Below are 21,828 nucleotides of genomic sequence, written 5' to 3' on the forward strand. Positions count from 1 at the left end.
CACTGAAGTGATGGGATGGTGGTGTTACCATGGTGATAAGAATTATACTGTTATACTGAACTGACAGACCTGACACTAGACCAGTGCCATGATGCCACAGCAGCAGAATTAACGCTGTTAACCCAGTGTGGTAGAATTAGCCCACCGTTTTGAGGACGCAGGATGTCTATTGTTCTGAGTGGGGTTTGACACCATCACAGCTGCAATACAGCCCCACATTTTGATAGCAGGTGACTTGGGCAGTTTTTGGCTTTGCCTACCTATGGCCTCCTGTGAATTTGAGAACCAGCCCTCCCCTACATGGGGTCTCTGAGGTGAGTTCTTGATTGACAAAGCCCTCTAGATCCAGACAGGGAACAGGACCCAAGCCAGCCTGAACAGCACCTTCTATCCCTTGCTGAGGGTTCAGAGGTGGCTAGCCTACCCAAGTCAATGCAGCAAGTGGTTTGTTTATTTGTTTGTGTTTTGTTTTTGAGACAGAGTCTCACTATGTCACCCTCAGTAGAGTGCAGTAGTATCACAGCTCACAGAAACTTCAAAACTCTTGGGCTTAAGCAATTCTCTTGCCTCAGACTCCCAAGTAGCTGGGACTACAGGCACCCGCCACAATGCCCAGCTTTTCTTTTTGTTGCAGTTGTCATTGGTGTTTAGCAGGTGCAGGCCGGGTTTGCACCCACCAGCCCCATGTATATGGCCAGTGCCCTACCCACTGAGCTACAGGCACTGAGCCTGCAAAAGGTTTTTCTAGAACCTCCTAGAAGGAGACAGCGTCTTCCCTCCAGAGTAAATAAGAGAGTGTGTTCTCTTGCTGGCATGGGGTGAGGGGTGAGAGGTGAAGGGGAGGCTGCCTGAGAACAAATCCAACCGAGAGCAAAATAAAGCCAAAGGCTGAAAAGAAATTGATCATATACATCATTAGAACTCCTGGATACAGCCATACCTGAAACAATCACACAACTTTTTGGTTTGGAGCACCTATATACTCTTTTAATCTTACTTAAGCCAGTTTGAGTTGGGGTCCTGTCACATGAAACCACAAGATTCTCAACTATTAGTTTTGGTTTTCCTCATCTGTAAAACAGAGATGACAGAGCCAAGCCCACAGGCTGTGATGGGCACTGATGCCCACCATGTAAAGCACCCAGCATATGGAGAACAATGGCCATTCATTGCTACGATGATCATTTTCATCACTGGTTTCATTGTTGCTGCTGTTGCTATATCCACACCCTTTTGTATTCAATTCTTCAGAATGACTTTTGGGACTGTGGTATAATAAAGAATATATCTGGTCTTAACCTCAGTTCTTGGCATCAAACTTCAAAAACCCTTGGGATCTTCTGAGTGACAGAAGATTCCTGTGTTAGGAATGTTAGGAATGTTGAGATGACTTGTGATGGGCCCCTCCACCTCTTTAGGATGAGGACTGGTCACCAGAGAGACCAACCACGTGATTACAGAACTGGGGATATCAGCCACCTGAGCAATGAAAACTCTGGACACTGAAGCTCAGTGGTGCATCCCAGCTGGTGAACACATGCTGTGCCAAGAGGATGATGACCCTGATTCCACCAGCAAGGATCAAGGTCCTCTCTCTCTAGGACTCTCATAGACCTTACCCTGTGTGTGCCCTCTGTAATGAAACTATAATTGTATGTATGGAAGGTATATATTAGCTCTGTGAGTTGTTCTAGTTAATTAACAAACCCAAAAGTTGGTCAGAACCCCCAAATTTATAGCCAGTTGGTCAGAAGTATGGCCAGGGAATCCCCAAAGTGCAGCTGGTGACTGAAGCAAGGGAAGTCTCGTGGAGGACTGAGCTTTGAACTTGTGAGTCCAAAGCTGACTCCAGGTGGTTAGTGGCAGAATGGCGTTGCACTACCCACAGTCGGTGTCTGAACATCGGGGATGGAAACAAAAGCATGATCTAATGTTTGGGTTCTTTTACTGGCTCTATACTTCTCAGGTGGCAGGCAGGTGATACTCTAAGTCAGGGGTTGGCAAACCACAGCTCATGGCCAAATCCAGCTGACCACCTGTTTTAGCAAATAATGGTACATTGGAATATGGCCACATCCATTGGTTACTATATCCTCTGACCCCACTTTCACACTACAAAAGCAGGGCTAAGTAGCTATAACAGAGACCATATGGCCCTCAGAGCTGAAAATATTTACTCTCTGGCCCTTTGCCAACCCTGTTCTCAGCTGCAGGTATACACATAAGAACAAAACAGATAATCTAATTTCCTAGTGAGAAACTGGAAATGGCCACAAGTTCTTTGCATCCTCTCCTACCAAGAAGTGAGTCGATTTTTACACCTGTTAGATCTGGGGATTCCCATCTGGGTTGCTTTAACCAATGAGATGTTAGCAAATGTGATGAAAGTTGAGACTTAAAAAGCACCTGCTTTTTAAGATGAGAGATCTCCTATGGAAAGACACCCACTGACCATCCAAGACATGAGAGGCTACCCCCGCCAGAGAAACTACTGGTCAGTCCACAGAACCTTAAGAACTCATAAATGAGCATTTTAGGTCACTAAGTACTGAAGCGGTTTTGTTACACAGCAAGAACCCTCATGAAGCTTATAATCTGGTTGGGGTGAATAAATAAATTGACATAAAAATATAGCTAGGCCAGGCACAGTGGCTCACACCTGTGATCCTAGCACTCTCGGGGGCTGAGGCGGGAGGATCACAGATCAGAAGTTTGAGACCAACCTGAACAAAAGCAAGACTGTGTCTCCACTAAAAAATTAATCAGGCATGGTGGTAGGCACCTGTGGTCCCAGCTATTCTGGAGGCTGAGACAGAAGGGTCACTTAAACCCAGGAGTTTGAGGTTGCTGTGAGCTGTGATGACTCTACTGCACTCCAGCGAAAGTGAAAGAGTGAGACCCTGTCTCAAAAAAATAAATAAACAAATAAATAATCAGCTAGCAACAAATGCCATGAAAAGTTTTAAAATTGACTCATGTGCCAGAGAGTGTATAGATGCTTAATTCAGATGGGGAAGTATTCTCCAAGGAGGCAAATTTTAAGCAGCAACCTAGATGGCACGGAGAAGTTAGTCATCTAAAGATTAAGGGGGGCGGTGTCTGTAGTTCAGTGGGTAAGGCACCAGCCACATACACCCAGGCTGGCAGGTTTGAACCCGACTCAGGCCAGCTAAACAGCAATGACAACTGCAACAAAAAAATAGCCGGGTGTTGTGGCGGGTGCCTGTAGTCCGAGCTACTTGGGAGGCTAAAGCAAGAGAATTGAGGTTGCTGTGAGCTGTGATGCCACAACGCTCTACTGAGGGTGACATAGTGAAACTCTGTCTCAAAAATAAATAAATAAATAAATAATAAAGATTAAAGGACATGTGTTTCGGGAACAGGGAACAGCTTGTGCAAAGGCACAGTGGAAAATGAATGTAGCAAGTTGAAAGAAAATCCTCTGTGGTTATAGCAATGGGCCAGGGAGACGGAATGAAAAGAGACCTTGTAGAGCCTGGCAGATGAAGTTTGGTTTTGTCTGTGAGTCTTGGGGACCCACTGGAAGGTTTTGGACAAGGACATGACATCATCAGGTTGCTATTTTCAGCCAGCACAGCTAGAATGGAAGCAGAAAGATGCACAAAGAGATTGTTCACAGTGACTAGGTGTGACCGGACACACCAGACACGATGTGAAACAGACGGTGTGTGGACAGAGCCGAGAACTCCATTTCACAGCAAGGAGTGAGGGGAAGGCAAAAAAAGAGACAAGGGCTTTTGATGGATCTCCCCTTCCCAATGGATACCCCACATCCATTGAAAATTCGGCATTCATCCCAAATAGCTGGTCTCCTCACCTCTGAACACCACACTGCTATCCTCAGTTGCCGTGGGATGCCAGTAAATAGTGGGACCTTTCAATGAATCTACATGGGTCCCCAGAACTCTGCTCTGAGAACAGCAAGAACTATGTCCCAGATAAGCCACCGGAATGGAAGAAAGCACATCTGAACTTATTTGATATCAAACCACAGTAGAAAAATCCAACAGTACTATAAAGTCTTTCATAAGGTAAAATGAAAGCTTCAAAAGTAAAACTATTACACTTTTTTTAAAAACCTACAAAGTAAATGCCGTCATGATACCTCATCACCAGCTTCTCTCACTTTGCTCTCTTCTCTCGGTAAATCCCAGGCCTTGAAGATGTGCTATCACTTTCTTGGGGTTCTGTTCTGTTCTGTTCTGTTCTGTTGTTCTAGGATCTACTATACCACAGGCAAGAATATCAAAAGAAGCTGTGAAATTTCTCAGGTCTTAGTTATGATGAGGGAAAAATACCTTTTATTTAAGGCCAATACTTTTTATTTATTTATTTTAGAGACAGAGTCTCACTTTGTCACCCTCAATAGAGTGCTGTGGCATCATAGCTCACAGCTACCTCCAGCTCTTGGGCTTAGGTGATTCTCTTGCCTCAGCCTCCCGGATAGCTGGGACTACAGGCACCCGCCACAACCCCAGACTATTTTTTTGTTGCAGCTTGACCAGGGCCAGGTTTGAACCTGCCGTCCTCAGTATATGGGGCCAGCAGCCTATTCACTGAGCCACCGGCACCTCCCGCAAATACTTTTTAAACAAACATCTCACCGAGAGACATTAATACTCACTCTTTATTTCAAACATGGGGAGAAGAAATGAATCAAAAGAAATATATGGTCATCTTCCTCAACTTACTAATAAGCTAGCATCACCCCCTTCAAAGAAGTTCTGTCTGGCAGGCAGAGGTGATTTATAGAAGACTATTTTAGGTCAACAAAGCCACCTGATAGGTTTTTTATCAAAAACAAATAAAACAAAACATATTGTACTTTCAGGTTGCACAAACACTGGAAGAGAGGCTCGTAATAACTGAAATTAAAGATTGTTTTCCTTCCCACCCTCTCCACCCAGGGAAATAAAATTTCCCACCAGAACACTCTCGCTTGGCTAATTCTCAAGTCTGAAGAGAGAGATTTTTACGTAAGCAGGTCAGCTCAAGGCCTCTTGATGTGTATCTGCTTTTGATTTGTTTTCATGTTGTTTTGTGTTTTTTTTTTTTAACCTCAACACAAAAACCAGGAAACAGATTTTTAAACTTGGTTATGGCCCAAGACACCAAAATAGCTCATCTAAGAAGCTAACAACATGAACAAAAAAAGTCTGCGATGTGCGTAGGATATCTGACTCATCGCCAAAGAGAGAAAACCCTGCTACTTCTCACTCAGATGATGGGAAATGGTTTGATTGCATTTGCCTTCAAAGAACAGCTAAGCCCAGAAAATTATGTGACAGTGAGTCTCTGCCTCCTTGAGACAGTACGTTCCTCACTAATCTGGGCACACCACCCAGCCATACATCGGGGAAGACTCAGGAAACCTCAGCAGGGCTCTTGTTTTAACAATGACACAGCTACATCATCAAGGGCAGGCCACGTGAAGGTTTTTAGGAGAAACCAACCACTTCTTTTATGCTTTTTTGTTTGGAAGCTAAATAGGGCAAGCTTAGAACTGGTGCAAAGAGGTCAGAAATATTTATTATCTGGCCCTTTAGGGAAAAAGGTATTGACTCCTACTCCAAAGCCCAGGACCAAAACAAGGGGCAAAAAAATAGCTTCTGAGGCCAGCAACTTCACTCCAAGCCAACTAACTCTGGTTTTGCAAACAGTTTTAAAAGGCAACACCATCATAAGCATGTTCTTCGTGCTCTATGCGGACCCCAGACCCATGCCCAGGACTCACTTGCTGGAGTTCATTGTGTATCCAGAGGGACATTCAGGAATGCACCTGCGGTTGTGAATGACGTACTGGTGGCAGCCCGGCCTCCGTGAGTTCTTGCATTTGTTGTGCAGGTCATAGCAGAAGCTAAAGTTCACGCAGCGCCAGTCCTGGAAGTGGTAGTACGGGGGTGGGCAGGCCTCCACACACCTGCCGTCCAGGTAGAAGTTGCGGCAGGCCATGCACTTGGTGGGGTCATCAGGCTCAGAACAGTTGCCCAGACACTCGCTATGGCAGCAGAGGCCTTCGGCAGTACAGCCGTGCGACTTGCAGACAGTGGGGCAGACTGGAGAGAGAAGGAAGGCACAGTGGGTCAATGGTCCTGCCCAGTTCCCGTCTGCACAGGCTGCAGCCCTGAATCAGGGAGAAGCCGAGCAAGACAGTGACAACAGTGGCAGCTTCACGTCACTTTGCCATATGTCAGGCACATCTCCTAATTCATTTAAACCTCAAAACCAATGGTGCTGCTAAATGTTTAACTGCCAGGGTTGGGGGACAGAGAGGCCATCACTTACTGAATTTGCCAATTTCTGCAGCGCCCTAAATTCTCCTTTACTCCCACCCTGTCAATTTCAGTTTACCAACAAATTGACCACAGAGCTGACCACAGAGCTGGCAGGAGACACATAGTAGCACACCACTAAAAACGTTGCCAACAGTAGATATGATCACATCTACACCGGCACAAAAGCAGTCAGTAACCTCAAGAACACAGCATTTAAAATGTAGGAAGAATATTAGGACATGTGAGTTCTGAGCATGCGTTAACTTTGTATCATAATTTGTTTAGTTGCAGTTTACATCATGTCATTTTATTTTTCTTTTTTGAGACAGTCTCAGTATGTCACCCTCGATAGAGTGCCATGGTGTCCCAGCTCACAGCAACCTCAAACTGTTACTCTTGAGCAATCCTCCTGCCTCAGCCTCCCAAGTAGCTGGGACTACAGGCACCTACCACAGCACCCAACTATTTTTAGAGGTGGGGTTTCGCTGTGGCTCAGGCTGGTCTCGAACTCCTGAGCTCAGGCAGTCCACCTGCCTCAGCCTCCCAGAGTGACATCATGTTCTTTTTAAAAACATTTATGTTTAACAAATAGCTCGCAAACTTCCTGACATTTTCACAGTGGGCTCTAGCCAGCCTGCTCTGGCATGCTGCTGCACCCCAACTAGGAAGGAGATGATGTTGTCATCTCTATTTTGTTTTTATTTCACAAACAGAGAAACTGAGGCACAAAGGGGTTTAATAACTTGCCCAGAAGTCATTAATCACCTCAACATGCTGTCCCCAAACATCTATGGACAGTTTCTTCAAGGCTGGACAGCCCTTGGCTACATGGGCAGCTCATTCTCGAAAATACTTCCTTCCCTCATTTTTTGAACACTTTGAAACACAGTTTGGAAGCAGGGAGTGTTCATCCCTCACCGAAAATCCCCAGGCTCTGTGACTGCTTCAGCATACTTTCCCAGCACCCAGTGGATCCCACCAGCCAGATCCAGGGACCAGAAGCCACATCCACATATGAACAGCACTGTCTGATCGAACTTTCAGCCCTGACACATTTGTTCTCTCACTGAGCTGTCCCACATACAGCCCCTTCTCTGTGGCTACTGCATGTGGTTAGTATAACTGAGAAACCATTTTTTTAATCATAGTAAAATATACACAGCATAAAATTCACCATCTTATCCATTTTTAAGTGCACAGCTCGGCCACAGTAAGCACACTCACAGTGCTGTTCCACCATCACCACCCTCCATCTCCAGACCTTGCTTATCTTCCCAAACTCAAACTCTGTCCCCATGAGACACCAACTCCCCACCCCTCTCCAGCCCCTGGCACCACCTTCTACTTTCTGTCTCTGTGGAACTGAGGACTTGGGGACCTCCTATGAGTGAGATTTTTTGACCTCTGAGCATAATGTCCTCAAAGCTCACCCACCACATGATGGCCCACGTGGTAAGTTCCTTTTTTTCATTGATCCATTCATTTCTGGATAGCAACTGGGATTGCTTTTACCTTTTGACTATTGCAAATAATGTTGAAAGGGCGGCACTCGACCAGCAGAGATCTCACCCAAGGCTTGTATGATAGGTCTTTATTGGTGGGGGAGGGAGGCTGCAGAGCAGCACCAAGGAGGAGAGAAAAAGAGAAGAGAAAAGAGGAGAGAGAAGAGGGGAGAGAGGGAGAGTAGAGAAGAGAGGGAAGAAAAGCGCACCTGTATATAGGTGTGGTTAGGGGAAGTCTCGGAATGATGATGAGATGGTAGACTAGCCAATGAAGAGCCGTTAGGGGTGGGCTATAAGTTTGAAATTTTCAGCAGGTTATTGGGACAGGTTTTGTGACTGGGAGATAAGCAGGCAACTTCCTGTTGTTCAGAGGGCAACTCCCTGTGCTTAGAAAGGAGCTGTAACTTTAAGAGAAAGCAGGAAGGGGCTTTCTGGGGAAGGGGCTTTTCTGGAGCAATTACCTAGCAAATGTGGCTACTAACAGGGATTTACAAACATCTCGTCAAGTCCCTGTTTTCAAATCTTTTGGGTATATACCCAGAAGTGAAATTGTTAAAGCACATGGTAACTCTATTTTGATGTTTTTGACAAACTATCACACTTGCTGTCCACGGGAGTGGCACCATTGTACATTCCCACCAACAGTGTACACGCTTTCGATATCCACTGGGGAACCAAACTTTTAAATGTACTTCATTTTAATTCACTTTAAATTCCATTTCAATTTCTTTAAAAATGCTTTATTGATATATAATAATTTCACATACTTATGGGACACGTGTGATATTTTGTTGCATGCATAGAATATGTAACACTTTCCATTTTTAATAGACAGAGATGGCTACTGTCTCTTATACTGGACAGTTCAAGCTTAGAGAATAAAAATATGCTCATTGTTAAGGCCCCCAAGTCCAGCCTCACCCATCCCCAGGTAGCAGTGGCCTTGTTACTGCTCCACCCCACACACCCAGGTTTTGTCCTGCCTCAGACCTCTGATAATGCTGTTCCCACTGGCTGGAGCACCTCTACCCACCTTGTGCCTGTGGCTCCTTCTCCCCAGTTCTAACCTCTTTAGAAAGACCTTCCCTGACCCCTCCCCCCATAGAAGCTGCCCCTCCTTCTCTATCCACATTCTAAAACATCATCTTATTACATTTCCTTATAGCACTTACCACTCTGGAAAACTTATCTTGGCTGCTTGTTGACTGTTTGTCTAGGTGGGCATCCCTGGGGACAGGGCCATGTCTGCTCTGTGCACAACACCTACTTCCAGACAGGGCCTGGCACCAGGCGGAGGCTCAGCAGACACACATCCATTTAGGCAGAGGGAAGGGACAAGGAAAGCCTTGGGAGCAGGTCCAAGTTCCCACTTTCTTTTAGTGGCTCAAGAACGAATTCAAAACTCCTGCTTTCAGGAGCTGCACAAAACCCCTGAAAAATCACATGCAGAATCTGGACTGTACACCCACTTGGTGAATACCTGATGCTTCACATAAATCCAAAAAGAATGAAAAGGCTAGAATACGAGAAGGACGAGGTAAGTGGGAACCCATCAATGTCTGTGGTGGCTTTTTTTAAGGTTTATATCTAACAAAGACCCATCAGGGACTAAGGTGAGTGCCATTTGCTCCACCTCACGGAGGCAAGACCTCCTAGCTGAAAAATGAAAGAGCTGAACAGGAATCTCCATCTTTTGGCTCAGAATCTGACATTCCCCGGTCTGCAAAATAACCTGGCAGTTTACAGGTTCCCACAGGTGACATGCATTCAGCTTTGGAGATGCAGCACCCAGCTGGTGCCCCATAAAGATTCATTCACAGAACCAAGGGCAGCCTCAGCTTTCTGGTCTGTAAGACAAGGACAACAAGAGTCCCTCACCCCTCCTGAAGGTCACTATGAGAACTGATCAGGGTAATGTGGGTAAAGCATCAGATTCTTCAACAGACACAGTTTTAAGCTTGATAGAAGTTAGCCACAGGAAGTATTATTATTATCATCATCATCATCATTATGTCACAGTGATACAGATCTGTCTGTGGGAGCCTGATGGCTGAAACTCATTTGGAGGAAGCAATATATAAGGTAGACAACAATCGCCTAGGGCCCACAAAGCCTCTGCTCTCTGGCAGGACACCCATAGGAACAGGAAGAGGCCCATTTCCTGAGGTGGGTCTGCCTTGGAGAGTCAGTCCTTTCCATTCAAAAGGGGCATCATCAAAGACTTAACAAAAGCTTCTCAAACACAGAAGTGTTCCTGCCCAGACAATACTAAGAAAAATTATCCATCAATTGCCAAAAAGGCCAGAGGCTGACTATAGGACACTTCAATTTAACCCTAGAGTTCTGCTTAAAGGGCCCATCTGAGGATTGTTTAATTCTCCCACACAGGAGTTGGCGAACTTTTTCTATAAATGGCCACAAGCAAATATCTAAGGTTTTGCAGACCATACAGTGTGTACTGAAACTACTTAACTCTGTCTTCACGGCACAAGAGCAGCCACAGTCATACACAAATGAACAGGCTTGCCTGTTGTCTGATAAAACTTTATAAAAACAGATGACAGGCCAGAGAGTTTACCAATTCCTGCTCCAGGGAAATGTACCGGCAATTGATTTTACTGTTTACTATTTCTGTTAGGATCTGGAAACTCAGACATTAGCTATACAAGGATATGCTGCAAATTGTTCTCATCCCATAGAAAAGATAATCCCCAAAGATTACAGTTTTCTTGCCCTGTATAACATGAAGCAGCTTCACACCTAACGTACCATCTCATCTCAAGGATCATGAATGCTTCCACCTTACCTTCTTTGTTCCCTCACTAATGGATTAAATAAATCTGTGACCTGTGTTCTTCATCTTTTTTTGCAAGAGAGCCCTTTTTTTAAGTCTTTGAAGACTATACTTTGACAACTACAAGCCAACTCTGGGTATCTCCTACTTAGTGGACAGAACAAGGTGTTAGTGAGATAGGAAAAGTAAGTTTTAGTGATCTCTCCCACAGAATGGTTACTACAATAAGCAATAATTCACTGGCCATTTCAAAATTGCTAAAGAAGAGTACATTTTAAATGTTTTTACCACAAAAAAAATAGATCAGTGTGAAACGATGGCTTTGTTCATTAGCATGATTTAATCATTCCACAAACACGTATTAAAACATCCCATCGTACCCATAAATATATAATACATACGATTATTATTTGTCAATTTTTTTTAAATGACAATGTTCCTCAGAGCAGCCACTTAGCCCCTCAGTTGAGTGAGTCCTCTAAACAGGTGGGGAAGTTTTTCCTGAATTCCCTCTCTCCTCAAACCGCTCCCTCTGAGGAATTGTCAGGGTAAACATGAAAAGCTTTATATGAAGATCACAAGCAAAGAAGCCACAAAACAGTGGCTGCCCCCGAGCCCAGGCTCCTTCTGTCAGAGAAGACAGCAAATGCCGGGAGAATGCCCCCTGACCTGGCACTTGTCACACCTTCACACAATGCCTGCAGCATCAGGGAGTTCAGCTGTCCTCAGCCGCTGACACTAGGGACCAGATTCATGGAAGACAATGTCCCACGGACTGGAGGATGGGGCCACGGTTCGGCATGATTCGCGCACTCCATCTCCACCTCAGAGCATCAGGCAATCTGGCTCCCTCGAAAGTGCACTATACAGTAGGATTCTAGCTCCTGTGAGGATCTAATGCCACCACCTATCTGACAGGAGGTGGAGCTCAGGCGGTGACTCAAGCCAGTGAGATGGCTTTGGGGTGGCTGTAAATACAGGTGAGGCTTCACTTGCCTGCGACTCCCCTCCGGCTGCACATCCTGATTCCTAACAGGCTGGGGACTGGGGCTGCAGGTGTACAGAACATCCACAAAGGACCCCCCGCCAGCCAAAAATGCAAGTTCTCCATCCATCCATCTTTCCCTCAAAGTTGCCTTAAGCTGCTAGTACAAATTTTCCCCATATTCTCCATAAAGTTTCCAAAAAATCCCAAGCAAAAAATAGCCACCACCTTCCTGAAACTTTCACCTAAAGTGGCTTAGTAACTCTACCCTGCTGAGAAGATTGAAGACTAAAATCTAACTAAACCAGGGGAGGGGGAAGAAGATAAGTGTGTCAGAATCTTCTGGCGGACCCTTTGAAGGAAGTACAACCATCCCACAAAAGAACGCCTTCCCTAGAGGGAGGGAACGTACAGAAACACCAACTTGCCTAAGGGAGGTGGTGCAAAGCCAAGGATAGAACGTTGCCCTGGGAGGCAAGTGAAATTTGGCCCAGCATTTCCACACGTAGGAATCATCCTGCAGACAAGATAGCACACGTATACGCAGATGCTCGGGTGAGGATATTCTTTGATGGACCTTAATCAGTTGTGTTTATAACACCCCAAACTGAAAACAACCTCAAGATTCATCATAAGTGACTGGGGAAATAAATCACGGTAGATCAAGGAAATGGAACAGTGTACAGATGTGAAAAAGGAGACAGATTTTTTCATCTGATGGTGAAATCATTTTCCAAGACAATAATAATTGAAAAAAAGCAAGGTGCACAGTAGTGTCTAAAGAGTATAACTCATTCGTGGAAAAAGAAAACAGACACGTATAGTGGAAACACAAAACAGGACAGCTGGACACAGGACAAGGGGGAGCCAGCCTCTTCTAAAGTTAAGCATATAGTTCTCAACCTTTCCACACAAACAAGAAATCCCATTGCTATGGCTTTTCCCAGGTAAAATGGAAACATACACAGCCTGACAATTAAGTTCATGAACTTGCCACCACACGCTTACGTTGGGCAGCACTGCACAAACAGCTCCAGAAGGGTTCATAACCGTGGTGCGTCAGTGCCTCCCAGGTGTGCTCATGCCCACGTGTGGCAGTGTCTTGCTGAGTGGCATTCACGATTGTTGCTGCGTGCTTTTGTGAGTCATCATGAGATGAATTAGAGCAACAAGCAAAAATAAAATTTCTTGTTAAACTTGGCTAAAGTAGAAGTGAAATCAAGGACAAGTTTAGGGGGATAATGCCATGAAGAAAAAAGCAGTGTACAAATGGATTTAATGTTTTTCTAAGGGGAGAGAAAACATCAGTGATGAAGAGAGGTCAAGGTGGCCCGTAATGAGCAGAACTGATGAAAACATTGCAGAAATTCATTGAATTGTTCAGCAAATCGTCAGCTAACTGTGAGAAGCATAGTAGACCAAGTAAACATCAAGAAGGAAACAGGAAAATCTTCAGTGAAAATCTTGGCCAATGATTCATGGCTCTTGCATCATGACAATACGCCAGCCCACCCAGCACTGTCTGTGAGGGAGTTTTCAGCCAGCAAATGAATAACTGTATTGGAACAGACCCCCTGCTCATGCTGATCTGGCCAACAATGGCTTTTTTCTTTACCAGAAGATAAAGGCAACATTGGAAGGAAGCCATTTTGATAACGCTCAGGACATCGGTGGTAATTTCACAACAGCTCTGATGGCCATTCCTGAAATTAAGTTCCAAAATTGCTTTGAGGGGTGAACTAGGTGCTGGTGTCTATGCAAACCTTCCTGGGGAGAGGACTTAGAAGGTGACCACAGTGATATTCAGCAACAAGGTATGCAGGAATTTCAAGTGCATCACACTGAGTGTTAGAAACTGGTGACAAAAGCTGCACACTGTCTGATTCCATTAATACGACATCCTGGAAAAGGCAAAACTACAGCCACAAGGAGCAGAGCCCAGTGGGGTCACCAGGGCTTTGAAACAGGCAGGAGCCAACTTCAAAGGCACACAGGGCATTCTTAGGGGGACAGTGGGCCCTTTCTACCTTGATTGAGGTGATGGTTACATGACCAGATACATCAAGCAAAGTTCAAAGAACTTTACACTAAAAGGATGGATTTTAGTGTACATAAACTACATTTTAAAAATAAAGAGGAAAGGCCAGGTGTACTGGTTCACACCTATAATCCTAGCACTCTGGGAAACTGAGGAGATAGGATCACCTGAGGCCAGGAGTTCAAGACCAGGCTAAGCAAGACGATTTGGCCAGACATGATAGTATGTATTCCACTCACTCAGGAGGTTGACACGGGAGGATCACTTGAGCCCAGGAGTTTGAGGTTGCAGTGAGCTATGACTGGCGACACAGTGAGACCCAGTCTCAAAAAATAAATAAATAATAAAAACATTTTTTAAAAATGAAGAAAAAAGAGAATAGGCAAGTGGAACATATGTCCTTTTGGAAGGGACATAAGAAAAGTGCTCTTTGGTTTTGATTTTTTTTATTGTGCATGTGTACTACCCATTCAAAATTGACATATTTGAAAATGCACTTCTTAAAAGGCTTTTTTAGACAATAAACAATGTCACCAATCAGTTAGGAGATTGTACCACCAAATATCCCATCAGTGACTGGGTGAAAACATCTGACAGACATCATTAAGAACTTTTACAAAGGTTCTCTTCACCTTTTTATAAAAATCTTCACCTTTTTATAAAATCATAAAATCATAAATAATCATCTTCACCTTTTTATAAAATAAATATAGAGGCTTAGGGATGGAATATAGTTTAGCAATAGCTTTGTTCTTTTGTGGACTAGGCAATGAACTGTTGTCATTTCATTTTTTTTCTCATTCATTCCATAAATATGTACCAAATGCCCCAGTGTGCCAGGGGCTGTCATAGATATTTGTAGTGCAGAAGAAAACTGTTCTCTTATTAACTGAACAATCTACAGAAACACCATCCCTACCCTCCAGAAATTCAGTCTAGCACCATCCTTACCCTCACCAACAACTCCGTCTTGCAAGGGAAAAAGGAAAAGAAACAGAAGAGTTGAAATAGCAAGAATAAATCTTGTATGTGACTTCTCTTTCAGGTGCATGCAGTCTTGGTTAGTAATGTAAAATGTATTTCTTCTTAAAAATTCCAGGCAAAGGCTGGGCGCCTGTGGCTCAAGTGGCTAAGGCGCCAGCCATGTACACCCAAGGTGGTGGGTTCGAATCCAGCCCAGGCCCACCAGACAACAATGACGGCTGCAACTAAAAAATAGCCAGGCGTTGTGGCGGGCGCCTGTGGTCCCAGCTACTTGGGAGTCTCCTGAAGCATGAGACTCGCTTGAGCCCAGGAGTTGGAGGTTGCTATGAGCTGTGATGCCTCGGCACTCTACCCAGGAGGACAGCTTGAGGCTCTGTCTCAAAAAAAAAAAAAAAAAATTGGCAAAAATGTTTCAGATAACATTGCCAAGGCCTGGCACAGTGGCTCACACCTGTAATCCTAACACTCTGGGAGGCCAAGGCAGGTAGATTGCTTGAGAAGGATCAGGAGTTCCAGACCAGCCTGAGCAAGAGCAAGATCCTGTTTCTACTAAAAAAAGAAAAATTAGCCAAGCATGGTGGTGGGCCCCTATAATTCCAGCTACTCAGGGCATGGAGGCAGGAGGATTTCTAGAGCCCAAGAACTTGAGGTTGCTATGAGCTATGATGCCACAGAACTCTACCCAAAGCAACAGAGAGTTTTTTTGTTTGTCTGTCTAAAACAAACAAAAAAACTGCAAATGATAGTGAGATAAACCAACATGTGCTTCCCCTTATGATTCACTGAAAAAGGCACAATATTCATGTAGTTTTCTTTCCAAAACTGTATTAATGTCCTAACTTGAGGACACTTATAAAATAATAGGCCTGTGCTATTCAAAAATGTCACTGTGGGCAAGGCATAGTGGCTCACATCTGTAATCCCACCATTCTAGAAGGCTGAGGTGGGTGGATTGCCTGAGCTCAGGAGTTTGAGACCAGCCTAAACAATAGTGAGACCCAGTCTCTACTAAAAACAGAAAAAATTAGGCAGGTGTGGTGGCAGGTGCCTGTAGTCCCAGCTACTGGAAAGACTGAGGCAGGAGAATCACTTGAGCCCAGGAGTTTGACACTGCTGTGAGCTCAGCTGACACCACTGCACTCTAGTCTGGGATAACACAGTGAGACTCTGTCTCAGAAAAGAAAAAAGAATTAGTAATAAAAATAAAATGTCAGTGTGCTAAAGACAAAGCTAATGAATTACTCAGCCTAAAGGAGAATAGACACACAGCAACATGTAATACACAAAGTGTGCTCCGAGGTTGGAACCCTAACCAGGAAAATAATATATCAATGAAGGACAATATACTGAGAACTGATGTTTATATGAGACTGGATTAAAATATTTTTATCAATGCTAATTTTCTGATTGTACTGTCATTGTGTAAAATGCCCTCTGAAGAATAAAAGGACATCATGGTTGCAACTGACTCTCAAATGGTTCAAAAACAAATAGTATAGAAATGTAAACAACTGATGAATCTGTGTACAATTCTGGCAACTTTACCATGAGCTTGAAACTATCCATCAAAATAAAAAGCAATTTCAAAAGCTGTAGTAAGGGACAAAAGCAACACTGTGTTGTTAACACTACACACAACCAAAAATAAAAAAAAATGCAGCCACTTTTTTTCTTTGCCCCCCTTTTCATTTTTATTTTTATTTTATTTTATTTTTTGAATAGAGTCTATGTTGCCCTCCTATAGAGTGCGGTGCGTCACAGCTCACAGCAACCTCAAACTCTTGGGCCTCAGCCTCCCAAGTACCTGGGACTACAGGCGCCTGCCACAAAGCCCAGCTGTTTTTTGTTGCAGTTGTCATTGCTGGTTAGCCGGCCTGGGCGAGGTTCGGACCCGCGAACGCTGTATGTGGCTGGCTCCCTAACCACTGGACTATGGGCACCGAAGCTTGTGCCCCTTTTTAAATATAAATCAGTTTGGTTTTTCTGATTAAGAGACTACATTGAAAAAACAAAACAAAATACAAAAACCACTGTTAAATCATTCCATAGCTCAACATATGTTAATAACATTTTGTTACATTCCTTTCCAAAGCCTTTCTTTAAAAAAAAACTCAAGATTTACTATTTCAAAAATTACTGCTTTCCAGAAATTTTCAAATGGAACAGTTGCATCATGAGCCTGCAGGCCCATTCACCACAGAGCCCCAGCGGCTCTCCCTGAAAGTGTGAATTTTACAAACTCCTTAAAACTAAGTTCCTTTTTGCCTCCATTCAAGGCCTCTCCTCTCTCCCACAATTGCCCCTGCCCCTTGACCTCAGAGGTTCGAGTCGCCTAAGCTAAATTCCTCTCCTTGGAACCTAGTAAATGATTTCATGGCCGGGGAGGGGAAGGGAGGACAGGCGGTGAACTTTTGACAGCTGGGTTGTCAGCAGAGACGACAGCAGAAGCGCGAGTCCTTGAAGGCTTCCCTGACCACACCACCCCCACGCGTGCTGACGCCCTTGGACTCGAGCTGCGGAGCTCTGGACATACGGACCAGGCGGAGAGGCAAGGGAGGCAGGCTGCGGCGGGGTAGGGGGGAGGCTGAGGGCGGAGGGGGCTCACCGCAACAGCCTCAGGACTGCTCTAAGAGCGAGACAGCGAGGATTTAGAGAAAAAGAGAAAATAGAGTGAGAAACAAAGAATGTGTGTCCCCACGGTGGGGGGAGCACGCCCTCTAAGTGCTGTGGAACGCATACCGCGCACGCAGAGGCCCAGAAGGCGCGGTCCAGGGGCCCACCCTTTAGAGCAGCCCCTTGTTTGGTCGGTTCCAAGAGAGCGTGTGTGTCTTCGCAAGTGTGTGTCCCCTCCACTGGCGTTGGTCGGTTCCAGGAGTGGGGTGTGTGTGTGTTCGCAAGCGTGTTCCAGGAGTGGTGTCTGTGTGTCGAAAGCGTGTGCCCCTCCCCCAACCTCCGGCGGGGTGGGCCTAGGGTGCTCGAGGCCACGCCCCCTCAACCCCGGAGGCCGCGCGCCACAAAGCTCCGGGCGCGCTCCGCTCCGTGGAATCCCGGCCGGGCAGTAGCGCCGGCCGCAGCGCCGCCCTCGCGGTCAGCAAATGGGCGACGAGCAGCCCGGGCGCTGGCCCCGCCCCCCCGGGTGAGCGGGGCTCGGCTCCCGCTCTGCCCGGGCCGTGGTCGCCGCTGGGAGGGAAGTGGGCGCTGGAGGACAGGGGTCCCAAGAGGGACCCTGACCGCGCAGGGAGAGGCTGTGACGGACGAAGTTTCGGCAAAAGTCAAGGGAGAGAAGAAACCGAGTGTGCAGGGCGCATCGAGCATCCTCCAGGGTGGCTTCAGGCTGCAAGCGGTGCTGGGCGGGTGCCCGGGAGGAGATCGGGTCACCGACTGGCAGAGCCCGGAACAGCCAGGGGACCCCACTGACTCCAGGTTTCATTCGGGAGGGGTCCAGAAAGGGGCAGTGGCTCCCAGGGTCACACAGCAGATTCGCACGCATTGAAGCACGGAGGGTCCGCGTATCTGGACTCCTGGGGCATGCACCTATTGTTCTCACCGAAGAAAGCCAAGACCATATTCGTAAACACATTCTTACAGTCTGCAGGCTACGTTCTGCGGGTGTTCTGCAGCCAGTGTTTCTCCTGCATTTGAAGACTTGGGTGCCCTGCATGTATTTGCAATTCCAGTAAACAGAGAGAGTAGGCATTCTCATTTAACCACCACCACCCCTACTTTAAAATGTGCCTTCCGGCTCGGCGCCTGTAGCTCAACCGGCTAGGGCGCCAGCCACGTACACCTAAGGTGGCGGGTTCGAATCCCCAGCCCGGACCCGCCAAACAACAATGACGGCTGCAACCAAAAAAATAGCCGGGCGTTGTGGCGGGCGCCTGTGGTCCCAGCTACTTGGGAGGCGGAGGCAGGAGACTCGCTTGAGCCCAGGAGTTGGAGGTTGCTGTGAGCTGTAATGCCATGGCACTCTACCCAGGGGGACAGCTTGAGGCTCTGTCTCAAAAAAAATAAAAAATAAAAAAAAAAATGTGCCTTCCATTTGAAGAATATGAGGTTCAATCCATTTTGGTTAATGCAGTCTCATTAAGTGTCCATTCAAACAACCATCTCCATTAAAGATGAGGAAACTGTGGCACAGACTGGCTATTTGGCTAATACCAGTTCAGGGAGAACTTGAACCCAGGTCTCCCAGAGAGAGTGGGACAAGAGTGCAGTGTCATGGAGTTATACTGAGTTTTGTTCGCTTGTTCCCTACCCTGTGCCACCCAGATGTGGCCCCATCTTGGCACTGGAATGCAGAAATGTATGGAGACCCTGTTCTCACCCTCCAGGATGCAGAAGACACATGAGCCCTGGTGAAGAGGGCCTCTTGATTAATCATCTGTCCTGATTATTACAGCATCACAAAGCCATGCACACAATATGTATACAATAAATCTTAAGGGATGAAAAATGCAGGGGGCAATTAGGTGGCTATAGTTTTATCCCAGTAGAAGAGAAATAGTACTTGCAAATGTGTGAAACACTGGGCAGCATTCAGGGACCTACAAACAGTTCAGAGTTGATAAAGGGCAAAGTCCAGGGCAAGAGGAGTAGATTAGCCCAAAGAGAAAAGAGGGAAACCAAGGAGCCTGGACTTTACCCTGCAGTGGGGCAAAAGGACCTCAGACAGGACACTACCACATCACATCTGGGTCACTTTTCTGGTTCTGTGTTGGGTGGATGAAGAAGGCAGTAGGCAGGGGGAACAGGGCAGCAGAGACTGGGTTCTGGAGCCTAGGAGAGGTGGAGCTGTCCGGACTGTTTCCATGTCAGGCAGGCAGATATGACTGTGAGGGGAACGACACACACCAAAAAAGTACTCAGACTCAGACAATCTGGATTTGAGGTGTGGCGTTCAGGATGTCAAGGCTGAAGAGCCACATTTCTGCACAAACATGATTGTGTGTGTGGTTGGCAAGTCACAGCTCAAAACTACACCCACCACCACCACCCCAGCTTGCTCCTGAAAGCTACTCATGCTAAGGAGCAAGGACCTTGTTGTGGACATTTTTTGAGGTTTCTCCTCATTCATTCATGTAATATATGTACATTTTATGCAATTAACTATGAGAGCAACTTTTAAAATATTGTTGAGTATCAGCCTAGCCATGAATCAACATCAATTTTATGGGCCATTTAGAAATTAATTCTAATTTTCATAGGAAAGCTATAACCCAATTTTAGTCCAAGAATATGGGAAAAGGGGAGAGGGAGAGAAGGGGAGGGGGGAGGATGGGTGGAGGGAGGGCGACTGGTGGGATCACATCTATGGTTTATCCTATAAGAGTACATGTGAATCTTTCTAAATGTAGAATATAAATGTCTTAACACAATAACTAAGAAAATGACATGAAGGCTATGTTAACCAGTTGGATGAAAATATTTCAAACTGTATATAGAAACAACACACTGTACCCCATGATAGTATTAATGTACACAGCTATGACTTAATAAAAAAAAAAAGAAAGAAATTAATGCTATTAGGAGAGTGCAGCTTATAAGATACAGGCATAGCTGTTTTCTCAGGCACATTCAAAACCTCAATTTCTTGCAAAGGGAAACAATCTAAATAAAATTAGCACTCAAATCAGTAAAGGAAGTTATTTTACTGTTCCCAAAATTATTAGCATAACTGTCTTCATAATTATGTTTTTTTGTTGTTGTTGTTTGTTTGTTTGTTTTTTGAGACAGAGCCTCAAGCTGTCACCCTGGGTAAAGTGCTGTGGCATCACAACTCACAGCAACCTCCAGCTTCTGGGCTTAGGCGATTCTCCTGCCTCCTCCTCCCAAGTAGCTGGGACTACAGGTGCCCGCCACAGCACCCAGCTATTTTTGGTTGCAGCCATCATTGTTCTTTGGCAGGCCTGGGTTGGATTCAAACTTGCCAGCTGAAGTATATGTGGCTGGTGCCTTAGCCGCTTGAGCCACAGGCACTGAGCCTTGTTTACAGATTTTAAATCCTATCTCTGTTTCAATTCTCCCCCCTTTTTTCTTAGTTATACTACTTTATGAATTTTTCCTTCCAAAACAGCATTGTCAAATAAGCTTTCTGCAGTGATGGAAAAGTTCAGGATTGGTGCTATCCCATTTTGTAGTCACTGGCCACACACGGCCACTAAGCAGTGGAAACTAGGCTTGAATAACTGAGATAATGAATTTTTAACTTAATTTTCACATGGCCAAAGGCTACTCTGGCAGTGCAACTGTAAAAGCACCAGCTTTTGAATTTGTCAGTTCTACTTCTTCTGTAATCAGTTCATCCTACTAATTTATTGTTTCCTTCCTCCTGTGTATGTTTGTTTCATTATTCATTGCTTTACTGTTGCGTATATAATCATTTAAGGCTCTGATTTGTCTCCACGTCCCATCTTCATTGTCCTAAAATAGTCTATACTTGCAGTACTCAGATCCTCCTTAATCAAAGTTAAGCATTTGGGCGGTGGGGGATGAGGGGTTGTTGGTTGGTTTTGGTTTTGGTTTTTTTTAATTGTCAAGTGGTAGGAGTTTGTCTTGTGTGCTTGTTTGGTTCAGCTTTAAAGAATTAATTTCCAGTTATGCTTACTTGCAGCCAGAGATTAGAGCCAGTGCAGTGTCTGCTTCTTGGAATGTATTGGTTTGGGTTTGTGGTTTGTTTTTTGTTTGTTTGTTTGTTTGTTTTTTCTTAGTAGATGATTAATTTTTCTAAATATTTCAAGAGCACTTTAAAATGTGTATTGTTTGAAGAGTGCAAAATTCAGTCTGTATCTGTTACCATGATTTTATTAATCATATTATTCAAACTCCTTGTTGCCCAATTGAGTCTGATCTAAATTATCAAGGCTGTGTTGGAGTTTCTCCTTTCCCCAGGTTTTTCCGTTTCTCCTGATGTTTCCAACAATTTATTCTCTAAAGTTGAATTCTCTTCTACTGGATCTTTTTAAGGTTTACCCCTTCAAATGATGCAGAAGCTCTCCTTTTGTCCCTGATCACGCCTTCTGCCTTGAATTCTTTAGCTCATTTTTCTCTGTTCATATTTACTCACCTGTTTATGTTTTCAGTGTCATTTTTGGAATTAGGGGTATGACAACTTTCTACTGGTAGTAAAAGGGAGAGAACAGCAGGCTCCAAGGGAACAAGGAAGTGGGAATGGAGAATGACAGTCTGAATCAGTCGCTGTGGAAAGTCTGAATGGCAGGGCAGGTTTCCCT

At 45.1% G+C, this 21,828-nt stretch overlaps 1 protein-coding gene across 3 annotated transcripts in view; it reads right to left on the reverse strand.

Annotated features, from left to right (window-relative positions):
- Positions 1-21,828, reverse strand: part of INSR (insulin receptor) — a 152,555-nt gene that overhangs the window by 42,697 nt on the left and 88,030 nt on the right. For all 3 annotated transcript variants that reach the window (XM_012813799.2, XM_023508979.1, XM_012813797.2), the window contains one exon: positions 5,756-6,077. In XM_012813799.2, coding sequence (XP_012669253.2) covers positions 5,756-6,077 — 322 coding nt within the window. The remainder of the gene's footprint in view (positions 1-5,755; positions 6,078-21,828) is intronic.

This window comes from Otolemur garnettii, unplaced genomic scaffold (assembly GCF_000181295.1).
Source record: "Otolemur garnettii isolate 467f Iridium unplaced genomic scaffold, OtoGar3 scaffold00302, whole genome shotgun sequence".
In the NCBI taxonomy this organism is placed as follows: Eukaryota; Metazoa; Chordata; class Mammalia; order Primates; family Galagidae; genus Otolemur; species Otolemur garnettii.